The sequence below is a fragment of the Nymphalis io genome, chromosome 2 (genome assembly GCF_905147045.1).
Source record: "Nymphalis io chromosome 2, ilAglIoxx1.1, whole genome shotgun sequence".
Lineage (NCBI taxonomy): Eukaryota > Metazoa > Arthropoda > Insecta > Lepidoptera > Nymphalidae > Nymphalis > Nymphalis io.
Genome location: NC_065889.1, coordinates 4,806,349 through 4,831,736, shown reverse-complemented (window position 1 = coordinate 4,831,736; position 25,388 = coordinate 4,806,349). Strand labels below are relative to the sequence as shown.

Sequence of the window (25,388 nt, the reverse complement as noted above, 5' to 3'; positions counted from 1 at the left end):
TTCATCGTTCATCATCAACTATCACTCGCCAAAGTTTATATGTAAGACCGATATTATGTACGAAGCTTAATTCGTATGACCAGTTTACCGACAATTTACTTTTATTGACGCAAGGTAAATGTGATAAACACGGTATAAATTCAAATAAAGTGACAGATTAACATTAAATTATAATTAGAATGTACATAACTCTTAATATGACTAGGAATTCTGCTCTCTATAATGTGAAAGTATAGCTATTACATCTTCAAAACTTATATAACCTATTTTCATTTATTTAAAAAAAAAACACGTCAAACTGAATGGCTGAATAAAATATCATCAAAGCAAAGGTGATAAAAAATATAGAGGTTATAAAAGTGGTACGCATCCGTATAATCATCATTCGAAGTCGACATCTCGTTCAATAACTAGATGGTCGTAAAATGTCTGAGGAGGTCAATCCGTGACAGTATGAACATAATATTATTCCTTCGCGATTCGTTTTAAGTCGGACGCTCGATGTTCCGTGTCTCGAATGAGAAAACGATTACTGATTAACCGTGTAAAAAATAATGTTTATATTCATATGTAATAAACACCTCAGTCATTTGTAGTTAGTAAAGATAATGGAAAGTAATGATAATTGCACAATAGACTTTTTTTTTATAGAATAGGAAGGTGGAAGAGCATATGGGCCACCTGACGGTAAGTGGTCACCAAACGCCCTTAGACATTGGCATTGTAAGAAATGTCAACCATCGCTTATAGCCAATGCGCCACCAACCTTGGGAACTAAGATTTTATGTCCCTTGTGCCTGTAATTACACTGGCTCACTCACCCTTCAAACCGGAACACAACAATATCAAGTATTGCTGTTTTGCGGTAGAATATCTGATGAGTGAGTGGTATCTACCCAGACGAGCTTGCACAAAGTCCTACCACCAGTAAAATTAAAATTGCTAATTTCTTCTTATATCAAATTAATTATGACATAAGATATCAGAAAAGTATCAGATAGAGATATATATATAACTAAATGTATAACTAAACATCTGCTAACAACGTTTGTAAGTAAAGTTGAATGACTTTCCTGAAAAGTGTGTTACATAAAATTTATTTTTAAACTAGCTATAACGAACTATAACGAACATTTATTATATCAATGAGATCACTTTCAATTATTATTATGCGATTCTTAAATACTTCAATGAACTAAGTTTATAAACACAGTAGTAGAGTTGTTTAAAAAACTAGCGACAGATTTATCGCACCTACACAAGTCAAGTCAAAATATTTATTCAATATAGAAGCATAACACTTGCTTATTGATTATAACAAATCGACAACCGTTTCGTAAAGAATCTCATACCGTAAAACACAGACGAAATAAACTCGATTACTCATATATTTTTAAAACAATGGCGGTTGAATAACTTTATTTTTTAATTTGTAACGGCCTAGTAACAGAGATATTCTTTCATAATCACAGTCTAAACTCGCCGAAGACTACTATCGTGAAATTTAAAAAGAAATATTCGACATTGACTGTATATTTTTTTATTTATAGGATGAAACATACATCGCAATAGCGTGTCACCGTAAGTCAATTTTAAATATTTAACTAGTAAGATACAATATGAGTCCTAACAAAACGCACTGCTGGAGGCGATCGATTCATTTCCAAGGTGTCGTATAGTTACTTTTGTAATATTCTTTAAACATAAATTGATATAAGATATATATATATATATATATATATATATATATATATGAATATATATAAATTGATATAAGGGGACAAAAAATGTCACATTGTCATACTATTATTTCATGTTCAGCACCTAGTCTTTTCAAGTATATTTATATATCTTCATTGCCTTGCGTTGTATCAATAAAATTATACGTTTACAAGTTGTAATGTATTTTTTAAAAATTTTAAAAAAAGACAGCATAAATATTAATTATGATGAACCATATTCACTTTCACACGCCATAATAAAAGAGCAACACGGCGGAGCGACCGTCGATATGTTGACCTTTTTTATTAATTGACTTTGATACTTATGTCCAAAAAAATAAGGACTACTCTGAGTAAAACGTAAAAGCCACGGCAAAAGTCAAGCATTCCCGTAGAAGCACTTTTGTCTTGAGTTTATTACTTCAGAACTTGATGGAGAGTGCTGGTCGTTTTTTATTCTCGGGGCCGTATCAGAGTGAAATATAGCTAATGAGTAAAAGCATGTTCATTACTGCAAAAACTTTTTAACATATCTCAATATACTTTATAAATGTACTTTCTGTAATAATAATAAATATTTTTTTATTGACAGACTATATATAAAAAGGTTTTAGTGTAGGTAACTATTTTATATCTTATATGAAATTGTGGCTCGAACTTGTTAATTTCTTAGATAAATATTAAGTAGCAGACGGTAAATTACTCATAGCTGAGGTAATGCTTAAACAGATAATTTACTACCGAGCACGAGATGAATTATAAACACAAATTAAATAGTTAAACATTAATGTGTTCTAACCTCTTGGCCATCTGGTACTCGCAGTTGACACAAACTTCGTTTTGAACCGAAAAAAACCTTGGTCTAAATAAACGGTAATTATTTAAAAACGTAGTTACATTATATGGAACATAATCGATTTACGGATTTATATTTGTTTTACTGCTTTATATGCATTAATTCTTGTTATTTTACATACGCAATGCCTTGCAATCATTACGCCGTAACTGGTCTCATGTTACGTGTTACGATAGCGTTTATGCTTGACCGGCCTCTACTTTATACTGATCAGTATCTACGATGAGACAAGATAAATAAATCCAAAGAAAAAACCGCAATGTTTAACCATGAGTTAAATTTTGCTTTGTAGCTTAACTTACAAAGATTGTTTCGTAAAAGTAACTCGTGTAAGAAAATGTTTAGCTTTTTATTTATTGTGTTTTAAGTTAGTGTTTTCTTGATTTCATAATATAACTCTTTATAATTGACAAAAGTACCGTTGACATGAAAACGCGAGATAGATTTTTAAAATTAAGAAACATTAAAAATATACTAAATGAACTAAAATGTGAACTTCTTTTATTTATTTATTTTATAGAATAGGAAGGCGGATGAGCATATGGGCCACCTGATGGTAAGTAGTCACCAACGCCAATAGACATTGGCATTGTAAGAAATGTCAACCATCGCTTACATATCCAATGCGCCACCAATACTGGGAACTAAGATTTTATGTCCCTTGTGCCTGTAATTACATGAATTTAATCGAACCAAGTATATTTTTTTCTTTTCATTTTAAATGTATTCGATCATCATCCAGAGGAAGTGAAAACGTCAATCGAGTTGCGTTCATTTAAAAGTGGTTATTCAAGGCTAAGAAAGAAAGTTGTCGGTTCATAAAAACTATTCCTACAAACAGATATTTATAAAAAAAACGCATATCATTAAGTTTCTAAACTTCCAGAAAGTTCTGTCATGTTCGTATATAAAGTAAAATATCAAAAATAAGTTGCATTAAGATAAAACAGGACTTAAAGCACTAATTATACATGTATGCAGTCGTAGTCAACGTTACGCCAGACTGGTCGACAGATGCTGTGAACATCCGGTTTCTTTTCGGAAGGTCATAAAAAATGAATAGGAATATTCGCTTAATGTTGTCACATGACAGAAAAAAAAACATTATATTATTTAGACGAAGGTAAACAAGTTACCAAGGAAGCAGAAACCGTAATTGTAAGGAAACTTGAATTTATTACGAAAACAACCTTCTAATATTTATCAACCTAGTATTACGGTTAGTTTTCCTTAAAATAATATCCTTACCTTTCAACGAGAGGCTGGACGTTGTCAAGGAACTCGAAGCCGGCGTGAGTTGTGTAGGTGATGGACTCGTGACACTGTATAAAACCGTGATCAGCACGAACGAAGTTCTTTAGCACCCAATACTCTCCACGTTGTATTGTTTGCGGCAGCATATCTTTATCATTGCATCCCAATAATGTACGAAGGTACGTCAGCGTCGCAGGATTCAATGCGTCCTCGTCATCTATTTCTAACACTGTACCATTTGATGTTTCTAATTCAGGCAAAGCACTAATTATTTTTTTCTCCAATTCAGGTATGGATGCCGTGCTTGATGCAGTTTTGTTGGTTGTTGGCATCGTAGACGGAGTTTTTTGGGAGGTAGACTCTTCGAAATTTCGGACACTCGATTCTGGCGGCCTAGTGTCCGTATCATTGTGAATTTCTTCTCTATTTATATATCTAAACTCGGCGCTCCGTTCTGAACCATCTACTGTCATCGGGACCCATTCTACGCCCGGTGTACTATTACTCGATAAATGCATCGCCGCGTACAATAGTACGGCGATGTTTATCACGATACTCACTCTAAAGATAAAGTTGCGACGGTTATTCAACATTATTATAGTGGTTTAGGCACTTGCTCTTAGATATACAATTCGTTTACTAGAACGTCCTTCGTCGTCCTCTAGGACGCAGTTTTCTGTAAGGACCTGTACGCGTCAGCATCACAATTTATTGCGTCATCAGCAGGCGTGTGGATGTTGGCGCTGAGCCAGCGCCACGTAGTTTTCTCGCTCCTGTAACATAACGAAATCGTTTTTAATAACCTGCAGTCAATACATTGTACTTGAACTTTATAATAAACATTTTCATTTGTATATAAAATGTTTATCAAGTATATTAAAGGTTTTTCTGCGAATTAATGAATTTTATACTATAGGCCAATAATTATAGTAATGTGATTAGTGTTATCGTGTTTACGACCGGGTCGCCTTGGACGCTGTAATGTTAAATTAATAGTTAGTTACGGTACTTTTCTATTCTAATCGTAATGCACTAACAACTAGAGTTAGCTTAGTAAAATGAACGTTAAAAGTACAGATCAGCATCTATATAAAGTTCAACCAAGAACCAGTAATCACGAAAATTTAATTTCTGGGTTACACATTTTGACAATATATTCTTTATAGAAAGTTAAATTACGAGAAATAACTTATTATAAAAATAATGTCAATTTCCGATCTGCTAATCTTTGGTGTTCGAAGTTTTTATTATAACAGCTAAAAATCTTAAATAATTCGTTATATAACAGTAATTGTTGACATAATAAGCTCCATATTATAGCTAATTAAAACAAATGCGTGAGCGTCGTTCGTGAACCCTAAGGTATGATCAAGTGTGAGTTTGACTATATCGTACTGTTAGCAATAAATAGACTATTCAATTGTACCTATACTGCACGGACACGCTTATAGACTAATACTTTTCGTTACATATATCTGACGTCTCGTGTGACATTAAAACGGCGACTTGGAGTATTATTGTTTTGTATCGGACATGAGGTGCAGGAAACTTTTGTGTTAATAATACACCTTTAAATATTTTTTATACATCTGAAATGTTTTTTAAATTTGAATATTTGAAATGAAATATGCCGACAGTTATTGTATAACCTCAATCGTAAATTAATACTTAAACGAATTTGAAATCTTTATTAATACTGAAAATTACTAAAATTTATACATTAATGTTCAATGTTTTTATTCTAGATAAACAATAATATTGAACGAAATAACAATTTAAAAATTAATAACATCTGACATAAGGCTCAACACCAGTTCAACAACTGCAATTATTTCATAATAATTAGTTTATACTAGCGCATCTGTTAACACTGACCAGACTACTAGTTAGTTAAACAAGTTTAGTAATTAATGCATAATTGCATAAAAGGCATTTCTTGATATTTAATTAGCAGTCCGTGTTCTGATAACCGCTTATCAGTGCTAGATCCTTGCTACGCGATGAGTAATTATCCGCTGGCGAGCTGGGAATGATTTACGGTCGGATGAAATTCCCGCCTAGACGCGACGTGCTCTGTAATTCTCTTAAACTGATCTTAATCATAAAGCCTACCTCAGCACTTCTTATCAAAGGACAATTATTTTCAACGTTTGATATATCTGATACGAACAAAGAGATACGTCGTAAAAAGATAGTCTGAGTATTGTTATCTTCTAACTTTTTTATTTTACTCGTGATACGAATTAATATCATAAAGTAGTATTTTTTATATAGCACGGCCGGGCAGATGGCCTAAATGATGGTAAGAAATATTAACCATTTCTTACATCACCAATGCGCCACCAACCTTGGGAACTATGATGTTATGTCTCTTGTACCTGTAGTTACAATGGCATACTCATCCTTCTAACTGGAACACTACAATACCAAATATTGTTTGCATTGCGGTGGAAAATGTGGTGTGTATATGGCACCTACTAGGATGGGCATGCACTAAGCCTTACCAACAAGTACATAGATATGTATGTCGGCGGAAAGAAATGACAATATGAGTAGAAATAAAGCAACAAAATAATTATTGTAATTTTAATTTCTTTTATAAAACAATGTAACTAAATTAAATATTGAGTTAGATTAATTTCCAAGGTGTGTAATCATTAAAAAGTCATTATGCAAAATATCCTTTAATATCCAAACTTTGAATAACTGAAAAATTGTAATTGATCGGACCCAGTGGTTAGAATGCGTGAATCTTAACTGATGTTCGCAGGTTCAAGTCCAGGCAAGCACCGTTGAATTTTCATGTAATTAATTTGTGTTTGCATGCATTCGGCCTTGCAAGTGTCTAATTTCACAGAAATTCTGCCACATGTGTATCCATCAACCCGAATTATAGTATCGTGATGGAAAAGCTCTAAACCTTCTCCTTAGAGCGAGAGGACTGTTTATTTCGATTCGGATTAACATTTTTCCAATTGAACATTTTTTAAAGTTTTCTGGGCAGTCACAAAGATTTTCTTGTTTATAGGAGAACGCTCGTTGGAGGCAAGATATTCGTTTAAAGAATATCGAAGGTGTAACGGTATTGATAAATTGATAGAAATATTTTTATGTTATCTAGCAGCAAAATGCAATTATACAAAAAATGACAAGATTGATGAATATATCACATAAACACTTATTTACTATGAAAAAATGGCATAATAATACCAGATAAAAAATGAATATATATATATATGAGAATTTTTGAATAAAAATCTTAAACCTAATGTAAACCGTATTTATAGTTATTGTAATAGTTAAAATGATTTATGTTTTATCCGATTAATCCAGTTTACAAGTTGTCATTATTTATCTATGCTGTCTGGAAGCCACGCCTTTTACTTGATTTAAAAGCAATTTTGCCATAAAAGGGGTCTAACGGGCAACTCTTGGATATTCCTAGGTCCAAATAGAAACGAAACACTTTAAATCATTGATAACATATGATACAAAATGTATAAATAATAATATGAAAATTTCTTTCTAAAATGTTGTCAAAAAAACTACGTATCTAACAAATGTATTGATCTGAAGGACAAAACTTTAATACTTCAGCTAAGGCAGCTAGAGGTAATGTGTTATAAATTTTCCAAAGTATTTCTTGGGGAAAATCACAGCCAATTTCTAAGAATAGATAATTATTATTGATGATTTGCCTTCTAATTACATTTACATTTTTTACATTTAGTACGTAAGGTTGTATATTTAATTATAATATTAATATGACATTTAAATAATAATTTAAGCATTAATACAGTAAATAATAATCAAGCAATACAAATATCAGAAACGAACAACTTTAATTAAACAAACAAATGCAACGAACAAGACAGGTAATTTGATTGTGGTTTATCTGGAAAGTTACTAACTGATCCACATAGCTCCGATAAATTATTTTTTTAATGAACCTCATATTTAATAAATGCCGTAATTTATATTTCTCTTATCCATATCCAGATGATTATTTCTACTAATACAGTCGGTTCAGTGTCTTTTTCGCGATAACGTGACAAACAAACATATAGTATCAGTTCCTTTATTTTAATATACACATAAATATAAATGACAATACAAAAATGCATACATATCTATAAGCAATTATATCTTCAATGTCATCTCTATACAGTTTATGCAAAAATTTATGCCGCAGTGCGTACAGTAGTTTGTTATTTGATAGTATTAGTATCGAGAGACGACCTTCAACAGTGGTAATGCCATCAGGCCGTGAAGATACCAAGAACAATATCATGCCATAAAACGACCGCAAGCCGCAAGAAATATTGTAGTAATTCATACTTAATTTTCAGTAGCCCCAACTATACAGATTGATACTAGAATACAATATTGGTTTGTACATTTTTTTGCGGTGAGATATTTATCAGTCCATAAAGTCGGCATATGGAGCTAGTAATATTTAAAAGAAAATTGCAGAGGAGTGGTAGGAAAAGGCCTTAGAATTCACGATCGAATCCGAGACTTTCACACATATCTAGGCCTGTATATCATAGAGCTATTAAGGCCTCCGCTATGGTTTCGATATATCAACATGGAGTAAAAAATACAATATTTAATATAAGTTTCAAATGTTTTTAGGTTCAAAGTAACGTGCTATTATATCGGCATTAAATTATTCTAGTAGTTTAGTTGCGTGACGTGTGCATGCAAGAAATATATACGATTAATCTTTTACACAAGAATATTTCTTGCTCCGACTCGCCCGCGACGTTTAAATGTTTAATGACTGTGACACAGTTGTATTAATTGTATAGATATATTTTTATTAATTATAATTAAATCCGTATCAAGGCAATGCGACTAAGTCATTATATTTATGTATTATAAAATAAAGCCGAGATGGCCCAGTGGTAAGAAGGCGTGAATCTTAACCGATGGTCGTGGGTTCAAACTCGGGTAAGCACCACTGAATTTTCATGTGCTTAATTTGTGACTATAATTCATCTCATGCTTTAATTACACTGAAATTATGCCACATGTGTATGTCACCAACCCGCACTGGAACAGCATGGTGGAATAAGCTCCAAACTTTCTCCTCAAAAAGGAAGAGGAGGCCTTCAGCCCAGCAGTGGGACATTAACAGGCTATTACAGATTACGATTATAAAATAAATGGACAAAATAAGCTGTATTAAATGACCTTCTAGAATAGAATAGAATAAAATATGCTTTATTGTACACCGAAAGAGTTACGGAACCATTTTAAACAAAAACACAAAAAAAAACGAAAACTATTTTTTACAAAAGGCGGTCTTATCGCTAAAAGAGCGATCTCTTCCAGACAACCTTTGGGTGAAGGACATGAAATAAATAAATAAATAAAGCGGTAAGAAGGTCCTTATATTTGCAGTACAACTTTATACCTTCTGAAAATGTTCTAACATGTCAGACAAGAAAAAGGAACAGAGAACGACCCCTCAAGCTACTGTCGTAACAGCTCCTAGCTTTGCGCTTTGATGAAGAGGAAAATTGGAAAACTTTTAACTGCTTCAAAGACGATTTAAAAAACATATTATTAAGAAATAAGTGTTCCTTATTTATAAATATTTGCAAAAATCGAAAACATATTGGACACAAGAAAGCCATTGAGCTGTTCCACACAATTTCTAAAATTATATAAGTACTTGAAGTATTTGACAGGAGTAAAAATATTACTGCATCTTTTTTATTTATTTGATTGAATAAGGTTAGCAAGTATTTTAGCCAATGTCGATAAGTTCTAATTAACTCTAACCTAGATGAGATATATTTGATATTGTACGAGGTTATTTAGAATGGATTACAGTTTGAATGTTTAACCGCATATGTATCATCAATGTATCGAGTTAACAATTTAGAGCAACCACGAAAGATTAGAAAGGAATTAGATACATGCGGTGTACTGGTAAAGTCGACCTTGTCCAGTAGCCTTCTGACTATAGGGCCGCGAACAAGCGCGCATAGCTTGTTTTGCCGGCGTAATTTTGGGGAAGCCAGGAAAAACATAAAGCAGTGTTATCAAATGACTTTCTGTCTTACTTATAAACGTTGCTTAGCGCGGGATTTGTTAAAACAATGCTGTGTCTTCTTTCGAATGACAAATTAATAATGACGGAAAGAAATATTATTAAGAAATAAATCATCAATGTTTTATAAACAGTCGCTAAGCAGCGTTCATAAGTAAGGCCGTTTGTCTCGGAAAAGAGAAAGTCGTCTTACAAAAATGTCATAGTAATAACTAATCCTTCAAAATAGTCCTTTTAACAATCACAACATATTGCATTTCAATAAATCAATTATTCGGATTTAAGTTTAGCAGAGGTCTATAAAAAAACAACCCGTGTAATGTTGTGAAACAGACACAAGGGAAATAACATCTTAGTTCCCAAGGATGGTGACGCATTGAAGATATATAGGATGACTGAAAATGCATAACATATGTAGATGTTTTTGCCCGCTAGCGTTCAGGCGGCTTTTAAAGGAATATATTAAATGTAATGATAATGAAAATAACCAACATTACCACAAATCCCTTAAGCATAGAGTTATTTATATGACTCCTATTAGAATTTACTATTCCATTACGCAGGCCCTTAGGGCGAGTCTGATTAAGAGTACTAATAAACTTGTGTATTATCACGAAAAGTAATAAGTATATGTATTAATATTATCTTTATTAATATCATACATGTGAAAGAAACTGTCTTGTCTGTATGTCACGAAATTTGGTATGAAGCAAGCTTGAACCCTGAGGAAGATAAAGACTCCTTTTTTATATCTAACAAAACTAACAGGTGGCTAAAGTAGATTATGGTTAAAAAAGTGATAAGCATTACCAATGGAGTCAACAACTCAATTATTTACATTTTAAATGTAACGTCTTTATTTTATTCGTTAACTAACTGCTCCGAGCGGCTCTAACGATCAACAATACTGCTCCTCCCCCGTGGGTCGTAACTTTATGTTATGTAACTTTACAATAAATGAACTATTCATCGGACTGGTTAATTCCAAGACTTTCGCGTTTACACAAACAAACCCTTGAGCTGATAATAGTATAGATAAAAGTTTCTCTAAAAGCCATTAGAATAACCCGTTAATTTTAGATTTTGTTGTTCCAAAAAGATACATAAAAGTTTACTTTACTTAACTTAAAAGGGAGAAGATTTTTTATACTTATCTGTGGATGTAAAATTGCCTTTGCCAGTTAAAATTAATGGTAAAAAACAGGTTACATTTTTATACTTAGTTTAGTCGATATTTTTCTATTTGTAGATTAAAAAGACGACTAGAATGTTGTTTTTTTTTAAATAGAATAAAGGTGAACAGTCTGACAGCGAACCTGCTAATTACTGGTCTCCTCTGATTGTGGATATAGTCAATATAATAAGTATCCAGAATGTCGCATTGCAAACACACTACCCACCGTTTGTCTTAAGTTATGACATACTTTGTGCGTGGAAAAATTACCTTTTTTAAGTTCCACGGCTCGTAACGAATATTTTATGATTATGTTTACAAGTTAAATAAATATTGATTTCATATTATGATCCTATAATTTATGACAAAGAGTTAATAATTTTTTATATTTGAATGCGTATTTTGTCCAATTTTCCTAAAAATAGTACTCGAAAAGTTAATGTTGTTCACAGTTTGAAGAATATAGGCTTCGGTGTTTTTCGTTAATAATTAATAGTTATAATAATAAGACAACAAGTTTATGACAATTATATATTGTATATTTCTATCTCTATATTTTACTATATTTAACAAGTTTACTAAAGTTATTTTAACTATTGAAACCATATTAATTGAAATTTTGAGTTGAGAAGAATCTAGAACTAATGATAATTTACAATTTAAGATTTCTAAATGCAGGAAGCCACTAAAACAATTTGATATGAAAAATGAGTTCGTTGCCACAATTTAACTTTACAATCGGCGCGGTGGTTTGGTCACTATCAAAACGAGTGGCGTGGAGGTCCGACCTTACTTTGTCGCGACGGTCACAATGGATCGTAAGTCGCCACTCGACAACAAGGAATTCGCTTACAGTCAATTTAACTATTCTGTTTTCCTGGCAATACAAATGTTGCATTTGTGGTTTATAGGAAAACATCAAACTGTATTTGAGAATAAACAATATGAAGCTGAAATAGCACAGTGGATGGAATATATGCATATTAACGCGGGATTCTAATTCAAATCTAACTACAAGCGAATCTACTTTTCTACTACGGCAAGCGTGCTACATCCGAGACCGTGTCGATGCTTAAGATCAGGCAAGTCAACGGTCAAACGCTGGCCTATTGAGTGTAAAATTTTTTTTAAATTTTTCATCTGCTAAATTTATATAAAGTATAGTGTTTTTGCCGTGTGGTGACGGCGACGAATATCACCACCCCATCTCATCCCGTGGGGGGCGTAGAAGTCGACCCGAGGGAATATACACCAGAGAACGGGCAGCAGCGTCTCTCTGAGTACTATGACTAACTTACTGCGATCGCCAACCCGTCTGCCAAGCGTGGCGATTATGGCATATCCCCTCATGATTCGCGCAACTAAACCACGGCCCCTAGTCCCCGGCAGCCCTGCTATTCCTAGCCTTGGTAACAGCTGTGGTAACGGCGGGGCAGGGGGTGCTAAGAATCCCCGGCAGATTTCGTGTTACCAACACCGACGACCTCTGGCCCTGGCAACATATAACACGCGTACACTGCGGACCGACGAGAAGATCATCGAACTGGAGGAAGAATTGAGCAGGTTACACTGGGATATCGTCGGATTATCCGAAGTCCGAAGACAGGGGGAGGATACGATGATCCTGAAATCCGGTAACCTTCTCTATTTCCGAGAGGGCGATCAACTGTCTCAAGGTGGTGTCGGGTTCATAGTCCACAAGTACCTCGTTAACAACGTTGTGAAAATCGAGAGTGTGTCGGCTAGGGTGGCGTACCTTATACTCAGAATCACCAAGCGGTATTCTTTGAAGGTCATACAGGTATACGCGCCGACTTCGACACACTCCGACGATGAGGTTGAGGTCATGTATGAGGATTTATCTAAAGCCATACATACCAACAAGACTCATTTCACCGTTGTAATGGGGGACTTCAACGCGAAGCTGGGCAAACGATTCGGTGATGAGTTAAAGGTGGGACCTCATGGAATTGGAGACCGCAACACTCGGGGCCAGATGTTGGCCGACTTTATGGAGAAGGAGGGACTCTTTATGATGAACTCCTTTTTCAAGAAGCCAGGTCAGCGTAAATGGACCTGGGTGAGCCCTGATGGGAAAACCAAGAATGAGATAGACTTCATCTTGTCGACGAGAAGACAAATATTTAATGACGTCTCCGTGATCAATGCAGTCAAAACTGGGAGCGATCACAGACTCGTAAGATGCTCGTTAAATATCAATGTTAAACTCCAGAGGTCCCGACTGATGAAGTCTACGCTCCGACCATCACCTCTTCAAATCCGAAATCCCGAAGCCTTTCAGCTCGAACTGCAAAACCGATTCGATTGCCTAGCAGACTGCGAGGAAGTGGACACATACAACGACAGGCTTGTGGAAACTGTCCGTACGGCTGGGTCTAAGACCTTCAAGACCAGCCGTACAAAAGGAACCAAAAAGATCTCTGCCTCTACCCTACGGCTTATGGAGGAAAGACGGAAAATGATTCTGACGTCCCCAGCTGATGCTGCCGGCTATCGGCTGATCAACAGACGGATTTCAAAGTCTCTAACTCGCGACACTCGCCAATTTAATACAATGCGCATTAAAGAGGCCATCGAGCGGAACAAAGGCTCTAAAGTGTTCGCCAGAGATCTGTCTGTTGGTCAGAGTCAACTGACAAGGCTGAAAACTGAGGATGGCAGAATAGTCACGTCAAGATCTGAGCTGTTGGAAGAGGTTGAGAAGTTCTACGGTCAGCTGTACACGACAGCTCAATCACCTGTCAGTAGTCATGCTGCAGATCCCAGAGCAAGACTAACCCGACACTACACTGAAGATTTTCAGGACGTCAGTCTTTTCGAGATTAGAATGGCTCTCGGACAACTCAAAAACAACAAGGCACCTGGTGATGATGGTATTACAGCCGAGCTTCTGAAGGCGGGTGGTACACCGATCCTCAGGGCTCTTCAGAGGCTTTTTAACTCCGTCATTGCCAAAGGTCAAACGCCAAAAGCATGGCACAGAGGTGTGGTGGTACTTTTCTTTAAGAAGGGTGATAAAACCCTTCTGAAGAATTACAGGCCCATCTCACTGCTGAGTCATGTTTACAAGTTGTTTTCGAGAGTCATTACGAATCGTCTCGAGCAAAGACTTGACGACTTCCAGCCACCCGAACAAGCCGGATTCCGGAAAGGCTTTAGCACCATAGACCACATACATACGCTGCGGCAAGTTATACAGAAGACTGAGGAGTATAACCAGCCACTTTGCTTAGCGTTTGTGGACTATGAGAAAGCCTTTGATTCGATCGAAACCTGGGCCGTGCTGAATTCTCTTCAAAGGTGCCAAATTGATTATCGGTATATCAGGGTGTTAAAGTGCTTGTACGAGAACGCCACCATGTCGATCCGACTCCAGGATCAGAACTCAAAACCTATCCAACTGCAGAGAGGTGTAAGACAGGGAGACGTGATATCTCCGAAACTGTTTACCGCTGCATTGGAAGATGTTTTCAAGCTTCTGGACTGGAACGGACTTGGCATCAATATTAACGGCGAGTACATCACTCATCTTCGATTTGCCGATGACATTGTAATTATGGCTGAGACCTTGGAAGACCTCGGCACTATGCTCGATGACCTCAGCAGGGTTTCCCAACAAGTGGGTCTAAAAATGAACATGGACAAGACGAAAATCATGTCGAACATCCATGTTGCACCCACTCAAGTCAAGGTTGGAAATTCTGCACTCGAAGTTGTAGACAACTATGTCTACCTAGGTCAGACCATCCAACTAGGTAGGTCCAACTTCGAGAAAGAGGTCAATCGTCGAATTCAACTCGGCTGGGCAGCGTTCGGGAAGCTACACGATATCTTCTCATCCCAAATACCGCAGTGTCTCAAGTCGAAAGTCTTCGACCAGTGTGTGTTGCCAGTGATGACTTATGGATCAGAGACGTGGTCGCTCACAATGGGCCTCATAAGAAGGCTCAAGGTCACTCAAAGGGCAATGGAGAGGGCTATGCTCGGAGTTTCTCTGCGAGATCGAATCAGAAATGATGAAATCCGCAGGCGAACCAAAGTAACCGACATAGCCCGAAGAATTGCTAAATTGAAGTGGCAGTGGGCGGGGCACATTGCTCGCAGAACCGACGGCCGCTGGGGCAGAAAGGTTCTCGAGTGGCGACCACGAACCGGAAGACGCAGCGTGGGCAGGCCCCCTACAAGGTGGACCGACGACTTAGAACGAGTCGCGGGAAGCCGTTGGATGCGGGCAGCGCAAGATCGGCTAACGTGGAAATCCTTGGGGGAGGCCTTTGTCCAGCAGTGGACGTCTTTCGGCTGGTGATGTGATGTGATAGTGTTTTTTAATTATTTTAGTTAAAATTTCGATTTATATATTATGAAGCTTTTGAACTTATGACATATTTTAAAATAAGTCTTTATACTAATTATATTATTTTGCAACACGAGCGTTACGTAAATTTATTATATGTATATTCGGATTTCGAAAAATATTACCGTAGTGTATGTAATTGTTAGCTTCCATTGACGTTCTACTATGTATATAAAAGTATACTTTCGTAAATAAATACAATAGATATATAAGGGTTTACTTTAAAAACCACGATTATGAGATACAGTGAAGTTAAAACTTGCTAACAATAAGTTAATCGTTAAAAAATATATATTACGTCAATAGTCGAAGTTTAAAGAGGGTGAAACTGCGAAGCGCAATTACTTATATAATAATGTTATATATACTAAAATCTTCTTAATAAGTGAATATACATGTGTTATCATATAAAATCACCAAAAGAATTTCAGAAACATAGAGATAAGCATTTTGTAACAGCATTAAGAAAAAAGCTGCACCACTTATAAATACCACAATAGAGTGGGAAATTAGTATTATCGTAACTTTGGCAAGCATTATATAGTTGACAACACTGTGAGAGCATGCCCCTACCACGTGATCGTGTTTACTCATCTCATTATGACAGAATAGCCACGCATTCAGCTAACTACTTAACAGTTACTACGCGCGCGCTGACGATATTCAAGGCACAGTGGCGACCTTCAGGGGGGAAAGTGTTTCACTTAAATCACATTACGGTCATTATGCTACCGTTACACTATTCTCAAGATGCATTTTAAGCAACTTACTCTTGCTAAACGTATTGTTCATTGTGTATGTGCTTTCTTAAGAGTTGTAACGACAAATAAGTAAATTATATCGAATAAGCAAAATCGCCATTCGGATTTACGAAACAACGGTTGCAATGAAGGTGTTTACGCGGGAAAATGTGGATGTTATTTTGGTACTCATGAACTCTGCCAAAGATTTAAAGTTATTTAGAACCTGTTTATCTGTTTTATAGGTTGTTTATTGTGCAAGCTTATATCGGTGAATTCATTCGTGTGGAATTAACATTTTAAAATTCACTTTCGCTTTTCCGCTATATTTCCAAAAATAGTATGTTCTATTATTTGTGTCTATATAAATTAATTCTTTTGACTTTTGTAATTACATTATCGGTAAAATTAATCTGTATTTATTTTTTCGGGAAGTCAAAATAATTAATAATTATTTGTATGCTTTTAGCGAAGTTTTTTGAAATTCGTAAATATATTTAGTTTTGTTTTTAAATGGCATTGTTATGTCGATTTTTTATCTGTATCGTTTTAAGTATGACGATGGTAAATTCTAACTAAAGTGTAGGTACTATAATTATAATAATCCTATAAGGAAGTTTTATATTTTAATATTTCCAATTCCATTATACGTCCATATAGCACGAAATATGTTTAACATATTTATTATTCGTTAAAAATGCAAATTTTTAGACGAATATATTAAAACCTAATTTACCTATAAGTCGAGGTTTTATAACAATAAATAATGCCATGATTTGACATATTGAGGAAGATGATCTAATTAATATATCGATAAATTATTCGTTTCGTTAAATCAATAACATTAAATATAACTCATCGTATCAATTAAAAAAGTGCCTGTTCTTTAATACATTCATCTTCTATATTTATATTCAAGTCAAACCACTAGAAGAGAATGATATAGTATGTAGCTCTTGAGTATTCAATATTTATAATATTAATAATAATGACTAGTTTCTTGAAACAAATGCAGGTTTCTTCATGTTTTTTTTTTATACTTTCAAATAGCAGACGCGTTACCTTTGGTATGACTGGATATTTGTTCCCAACTTCTTATATTCGATAGGAATAACATTAGTAAGTAACAGCCTGTAAATGTTCCACTACTGGGCTAAGGCCTCCTCTCCCTTTTTGAGGAGAAGGTTTGAAGCTTATTCCAACACGCGGCTCCAATGCGGGTTGGTGGAATACACATGTGGCAGAATTTCGATGAAATTAGACACATGCAGGTTTCCTCACGATGTTTTCCTTCACCGAAAAGCACGAGATGAATTACAAACAGAAATTAAGCACATGAAAATTCAGAGGTGCTTGCCCGGGTTTGAACCCACGTTCATCGGATAAGATTCAGGCGTTCTTACCACTGGGCCATCTCGACTTAGGAATAACATTATGAAGATAAATTTAATACATTTGATATCTTTTGTAAAAAGTTTAAAAATTGCCCGTAAGAGCTTACTTGAATAGATAAAGTATTAGATCTGCTCTTTCGCATCCCATACTGCTCCGAAAGTATGACTATATTTTATCCGACACATGCAAGTTTCTTATTAAACACATAAATAAGAGAGTGGAAAACTCAGCTAAAATATTATATTTTACTCAGCAAAATCTTAAGGAATATTTTATATGCATAATATAAGATTAGAATATCTCATATTATGCATATAAAATATTCCTATATATTATATACGTATATATGTGGGATCTTATGAGTGATTAGAATGGGATTAGTTTCAAGTAGTATTTTTAATAATAAAATGGCAGACATTAATTTACGAATTAAATTATTTAATTTATATGAAAAAGGGGACTTAGTATAAAAGGTATGAAGAGATTTCTTCCAACAACATCATGAAAAATAATTTAAACCGAAAAATAAAGTAGACTCCTACAATCATACAAAATCAATGCTACAAGTTTTAACATGAACAATAAGCGATATATAAGTGCACGATTAGTATTACAAGATTTAAGCTATTTGGACCAATGCAGTAGTTTTCGCATAATGCATGCTAAAGTAACCAGAATATTTCCAAAAAATATATAATTGACGTATTGATAAAAATGACGGAAATATATTTTTGTATCGACAGTCGTATACTTTTTTAACATGCCTGATCTAGTTGAGTGTTTCTGTTGCTTATAGGCATAAGCGGTCTCTTAGTTACCTGCTTTGCGTCACATCTATACCTTAATTGCAAAGTAAAAGAAAGTAACACAAATGCGCCTGTAAATATTATCTTCAGTACAATATAGGAAAACACTATATTATATTTCAGGATAATTGTAATAATATGATGATTAGTAACTGATTTCGCCCACGGCGACCATACCCAAGGGAGACTAGCCAATTGCCCAGGACATATTGTAGTGCACAAGCGCACTTACTGTCATAATCCGACACGAAAGAATAGATTTCAGACATATGAACAACGGCCTAACGTGCTTTCCGAGGTTGGTTTTCAAGTAGCTCAAGCTACTTGGACTAATTAACTGCAGTCCATTCCGGGATTCAAACGTAAGAGACTATCATATCATATTATTTAATTATGATATAAATTTAATATCATTACCATCTTTACGCGTTTTTCTGGCTACTACTGAGAAATACTTTTTTAATAGCCAGACCCGAAGTTCGATACCAAGATCTCGGGATATGCGACCTTAGACAAAAGAAACAGTCATAGTAGTCGTCGTAGTCTTCTATAAATAATCTTTTGTAAGCGAAATACACTCAACTATCTGTCTGATTGACTTGAAATTTGTTATGCCTTCCCCGACATAGACGCTTGTTTAGAACAGATTTTACGCAAATCCTATCCAAATTACATTTTTCTTATTATCTAACCGTGGCGAAGCCAAGATGTCTAGCTAGTACATTACAAACATATTGAAATTCTTGTAAAGTATTTTAATAATTACAACCTTGCAATAAAATACCAAAAGAGCTACATTGCAGTGATTTAAGATGCCATTTTAAATCTAATAAAGTAATGTTATAAATTTAGACAACAAAAAGTATTTAAGTAATTTTATTAAATTTTTTGTTTCCCCAGACCACGTTCTTTTTTTAAATTAGCTGCCGTTTTAATGGATTGAACGTTCCACGCGTCCTTCAATAACTCTTTACAAAATCGACACTAACGCTATTAACATCGCATCAAATTGTTTAGCATGACATTCAATTTTAACGTTATAATACATTGCGTATACAGTGAAAGTTATTTAGCCTAATTCGTGTATTACTTTTATGTTTATAATTCAAAAAATTCTAACAACATTTGTATTTATATTTTTGATAAATTTAATTCTAAATAATATAATCATTGGAGTAATTCACTGAGGTTCTTGCCATTATTTTAGTATGTACGTACGTACAGTTACCTGAACGTTTAAAATTTATTTTATTACATTACGACATAAGTGTTCGTAAGAGCTTACTTGAATAATATTCGTTTTGATTTTTATTTTATATTTTTAAACTTCATTATATTAAATTATTTGATAGCCGACATAAAAAACGTTAATTTCCGCTATCAATCAGAATATATATATTTTTTTTGAATCAACGCAAATTATTTATATTATTCCGAAGATAATTTAAAAATTCTAATTTGTAAATCAAAGGACCTAATATTAACTTAGTTATAGAAATAATAATTTAATTAAATATAAGGCGGTTCATTTAAAAACGTATCTAATTATTTTATATATTTATAATGTTGAATTGTATGTTTTAGTTATCATATAGTGTACAATGAATGCTTCATTTGGTTATAGTTCTCGGCGACTAGACTGGCGGCCGCTCCATTAACAGGAAGCTCCATACACGCTGCGCATACGCAATCTCGCTGTAGATAGTTTCCATTGGTCTCACTACCCGACTAATTATCGTACGTTATTTTAGTATGTTCATAATTTATTTTTATTTCTTTAAGCATGATACGTAACATTTTAAAGTCATATGTACTCGTGTCGTTTTTTTGTTGTATTTCTTGTAAGTTTTTAATTGACTTTTTATCGTTACTTCTTTTTATGTTAATTTTTACGTGTGCGCCTTAAATCTTTATTTTATTTTTAACATAATAAAACCAAAATGATCAATGTAAAATGTTGAAAAAAATACTATACTAAGTAACATTAAATTATATAAAGGTCTTAAAAGTATTTCTCGTTATTGCATGCGGAATAAATGAACGAAGTGAAGTGCGTGCTAATAAGCATATTCTTTTTTATTACTAACCTTAGTAGTATACCAGATATTAGTCGCTTGTTATACAATTTTAGTTTGAAAATAAAAATTAATAATACGGTGAGCAAGAAAATAGTAATTGTAACATTACTGAATTTAAGTTCCATTATAATTGTTTAAATTTTCGGCATTTTAATAAAATAAAATTCAAAAACCAATGACTTGCAATGTAAACAAACACTATCTATGTGGAAGCCACAAGTCACGATTGCAGACGACCTAGCGTCGTACTTTGCTTGAAGGTAAAAGGTAAAGTGACTAACCGCTTAATTTTTTAATGCCAATCACCAAGTATTTAGTTAGGTAACACTTAAGATATTATAAATTGCGTATACAAATGTTTATATTTTATATATTTCATAACGGACCTTATCATTCCTATCATTCATTTCAATCGTTGACATTTCACAAGAAATCATCAGCATGCAATTAAGATTTGATATTTAACATTTATTTACATAAGAATTCATTTAATATATACAAATAAAAGTGGGTACTGTACAAATCATGAATGCGTGGCTGGAATGCTATCAGCATTTCCGATACCTATTTCATTGTAACTATAACATTTATTAGCAACTGTTGTAAGAAGTGCAAAAGCGATTATTAATTATGGCATTATGAGACCTATCATTGAACACAAACAATGTCATGAAACGTAATCCAAGTAGCATTGGCAAGGGCAACTTCATTGTCTCGCTAAGGACGTGCCTCGTTGATATGTTTAAAAAGTTTAAACCTAATACTGCTAGGGGACATTAAGTGGTATTACAAATTCAGTTCAAAGACCTGAATGATGATGCTATCTTCTCTCTTGAGACACAAGTGGGCATGGACGAAAGGAATCAATCATGCAGTCGTGAGTTATCAATCACAACGAAACATTCTATTATCTGTTATGACTTCCGTCAATTCTATTTCATTACAATGATCATAATCTCAACGTGTCGTCAGATGTTCGATTTTGTAAGGAGGCGGCTGATTAAGCAAAATCTAAAACGCGTTTAATCTTACAGTATCAATCTGATCGTTGCGTAATTAAAAGTAGCTCACACAAAAGACATATTCATTGTCTATTCATTGTAATAATTGACTTAATGAGTTCTAATCTTGCAACTTTTTACTTCTTACCTCATGGTATATCTGATTAAAGCCGTTTAACGATGTAACAGTAAAACTATGTTAAAAGTATGCAAAACTGCGTTTTGTTAAGCGTAATAAGAATAAGCAATAATAATCTTTTTAATCATATGACACTGGATAATCATGAGACTAAAAAATAGATTTAAGCTACAGAAATTAAATATCTAAACGTAATATGTAAAATGTAAAACCGACATTAATTTGTGAAATACAGACAATTTTGCGAAACTAATTCCCGACAATGGTCGTCTTTTACCATTTCCACCGCAAACTCAGTTGAAAATACATTGTTCTCTTTGAAGTTAACTAATGTATTTATGGTTTGAGAGATTATGTGGTTAACGAATTATAACGATCGCTTATTGCTAATTACATGCGGGCTTTATAAATTACTTATTCTAATTCAAAATAGCAGTTTAAGGTAAATGCTACATATACATATATATATATATATATATATATATATATATATATATATATACACCTTAATTTATTATTATTATAGTCATATATACCTTAATTTGAGTCAAATTTATAAATTTTATTGTTAAAATTTAATTATAAGAACGAATGAGACTCAATTTATATAATTATTGTTATTTATTTAAAACCAGGAACAAAGAGTGCTAGTAACGATACTTCTTAATAACAATGTTATTAACAGTATCATCAGTTGTGTCCGAGAGAGAAAGCTTGCAGCAGCGGTTTACAAGCCAATAGTCAATTCTGCTTGCAATACATTGCTAAACAGTGTTGAGACTGACTCGCACACGGCGCAAATGCCCCAGGCTCCGTACCATCTTTTTTGCATTGTGAAAACAATCACTGTGAACTTTACCAAACATCACTGTTGCTTTGAGAGCAAGAGACAAAGCAGCCCTATTAAATCCGTAACGAATACTATATTGAATTATGCTAAAATATAATATGTTCGTGGGCTCTATGTATAAACTGAGGAGCAAAACGAAATAGGGATTTTTACATTTTTGTAACAGCGCGCGTTATATTATTTTATCATATTAGCGTACTGACAGTGCCCATTCGTTCTCATGAACAAATAGGGGTATTTGACAATTAATACAACTTATCAGTTGCCACAACCTTGTTGACCTTGTGGTTAACTTATAAGGCTGCAGATCCCGAATGGGTTTAAACCTTGAGTCATGTCAATTAAAATATATATTGGGTTTTCCTATCAATAAGTTCTCATAGTTGCCCGGGGCTTGGAAGGTGGCGGTGGCGGCATTCTTGAACCTCACAAGGCAACTGAATGAAACTCTCCGGTTATATCGAATTGCCGGGCTATCGGATTATGAAAATGAAATAGACTATGAACCTGTGTTTATGCACCGGTTGTGCAATATTATATTTTTTCGCAGATGACTTCTTCTTTGACAATAGTTGCCTTTACCGAAATCGATCAGGAGGGCATCAACAGAACCTAAACAGCTACCTAGTAAAGACAGTTTCCTAAACAGCAATAAGAAATCTACTGTCTAACCGCAAAGTGTCAGTGAGAGGATGTCAAGAACATATATTGTTCAAATCTAGGATGCCACAATGATTTCAAGCAGAGACCGCGTGCCAGTTAACAAAGGTCGCGGATTGTAATTGTGGCCCACGCGTTATTGCGACAACATTTCGTGGTTTGTTATTTCTTTCAATGACAACTGAGAACGTCTTTAATCTAGAGTTTCTGTAGTAACAGAATCTAGAGATAATAAGATCTAGCGCAAGATTTTAAACATTCTAAGAAATTGCTATGTCACGAAACTGTTTTTCCAAACATTAAAATTAAAGTTTCTAACAAAAGTAATAATAATATTTAATGGGGATGGTAGGCGGGCAAATGGGTCACCTTTTGTTAAGTGTAAGAAATATTAACCATTCCTTACATCGCCACCAATCTTGCGAACGAAATTGTTTTGTCCTTTCTGCCTGTAGTTACACTGGCTCACGCACCCTTCAAACCGGAATAAAAACACTTATGTATTGCTATTTAGCGTTAGAACATCGGATGAGTGGGTGGTACCTACCAAGACGGGCTTGCACAAATTTCTAACACGATTCAATGTGACGTTGAATACAAAGTATTACTACAGTATTGACTAATAATTTTACTATAGAGAAGACAATGATCCTTTCGCTTCGCTCGCAAATATTCCATTGTCATAAATCTAATTAACATTCATAAATATTTTTAAACAGTTAATTCAATATTAAATAGAAAATGTGAGACACACTTAGCTGTATTGTAATTGAAATCGTGATGTTGGTACAACTTTTTTTTTGTAACTTATTGTGATTCTTGGCACTTCCTGTAAGAAGCATCAATTTGCCGCGGTATCGCTTTAAAACGGACCCGGGCCGACGACCTTCATTACAGTGAGTCATTTGCACGGTGGTTAACTTAAAATTCTCGGAACCCTCGTAATGGACAACACTTGTATTTAATGGTCGAATTATTATGCGTGAGGAAATGCACACATTATAATAACATTTGGCAAATTATAACCTTTACTTGTGCGATTGACGCTGAATACTCAGGACGCAAAAAAATTAATGATGAATTCTATTGGAATTTCTAGTTTTTGCCCGCGGCTTCGCCAACGTATGGAGCGTGAGGTTGTTAGGCTATCATTTTATGTAACCCGAACAACGTATAATATACAAAAATTCATGATAACAACAAACAAATAAAAAATTCGCTTTTACATACATATACATACACTCATACACATACATAGTTATGATTATGTAAGTTTTAGTTTATTAAAAGGAAAAATGCAATTTAAGTGCGATATTTTTGTTAGTTATGAAAACTAACTTTTAGAGTATTTTTCTAGTGTAGATGGGCCAGTGGAACACGTGGATCTTTATCGAAGGTCGCGTGTCACTAAATTTGAATTAGTAATTAATATCATGCTCGTAAAAGTTTAATGTGCTAGCTGACATTAGGGCATGATATGTACGTTGTCCTGGCCGATTACGCTCATTCGGTCAGCCATTTACAAAGGAGATATGTATGTACAAACGCATGTGCACAGTTACTAGGTGGTGGGGCTTGTGCAAGCTGATCTGGGGAGGTACTACATCCACATCACATATTTTACCGCCAAGAAGCAGTACTTAGTATTGTTTTGTTCGGGTTTAAGAGTGGAGGTCAACAAGCCTATAACATAGCCACAATTTTCATTCAAGCAGCGCGGTCAATTAAGCTCCAAACCTTTTAAGAGAGGACATATTTTCCCAGCATTGGGACATTTATTACTGTAAAATGAGGATTATCCTTTAAATTTCATTAATCAATCATAACATTATTATTTATACATTCGTTTGAAATGAATTTAATTGCGTAAACAGAAACACGATACTTAATACAACATTGATTAAAACGTATGCAATGTGCTGATGATAAATAATTTGAGGGCAACTGTGTCAATTGAAATACATTTGCTGCAAAATCTGTTCAAACGTTACCAACAATAATATCGCAGCAAAATTATGTTTAAACATATCAAATGTTCGGCCAACAAATAAATTGAGAACTACACAATTGATTATACAAGACGGGAATGTGTGACGCAAAATTGTTTATGAGTTCTGTGACCTTAGATTTTTAAGCTAACACGAACCGAACACTTTTAAATATATAAAGTTTCTCATATGTTTTACATTAATGTGTATGCGTGGACGGTAGTAAATATTTATGGCGTTTACAAAACGGTAAAATGCACTCAATGAATATCGAGAAATCAAGACGTCCC

The 25,388-nt window shown here is 34.3% G+C and overlaps 1 protein-coding gene across 1 annotated transcript in view; it reads right to left on the bottom strand.

The window, feature by feature from the left end:
• LOC126779528 (beta-1,4-glucuronyltransferase 1) overlaps positions 1 to 25,388 on the bottom strand; it is a 61,327-nt gene that overhangs the window by 26,561 nt on the left and 9,378 nt on the right. The window contains exon 2 of the mRNA XM_050503594.1: positions 3,826 to 4,604. Coding sequence (XP_050359551.1) covers positions 3,826 to 4,424 — 599 coding nt within the window. The 5' untranslated portion in view covers positions 4,425 to 4,604. The remainder of the gene's footprint in view (positions 1 to 3,825; positions 4,605 to 25,388) is intronic.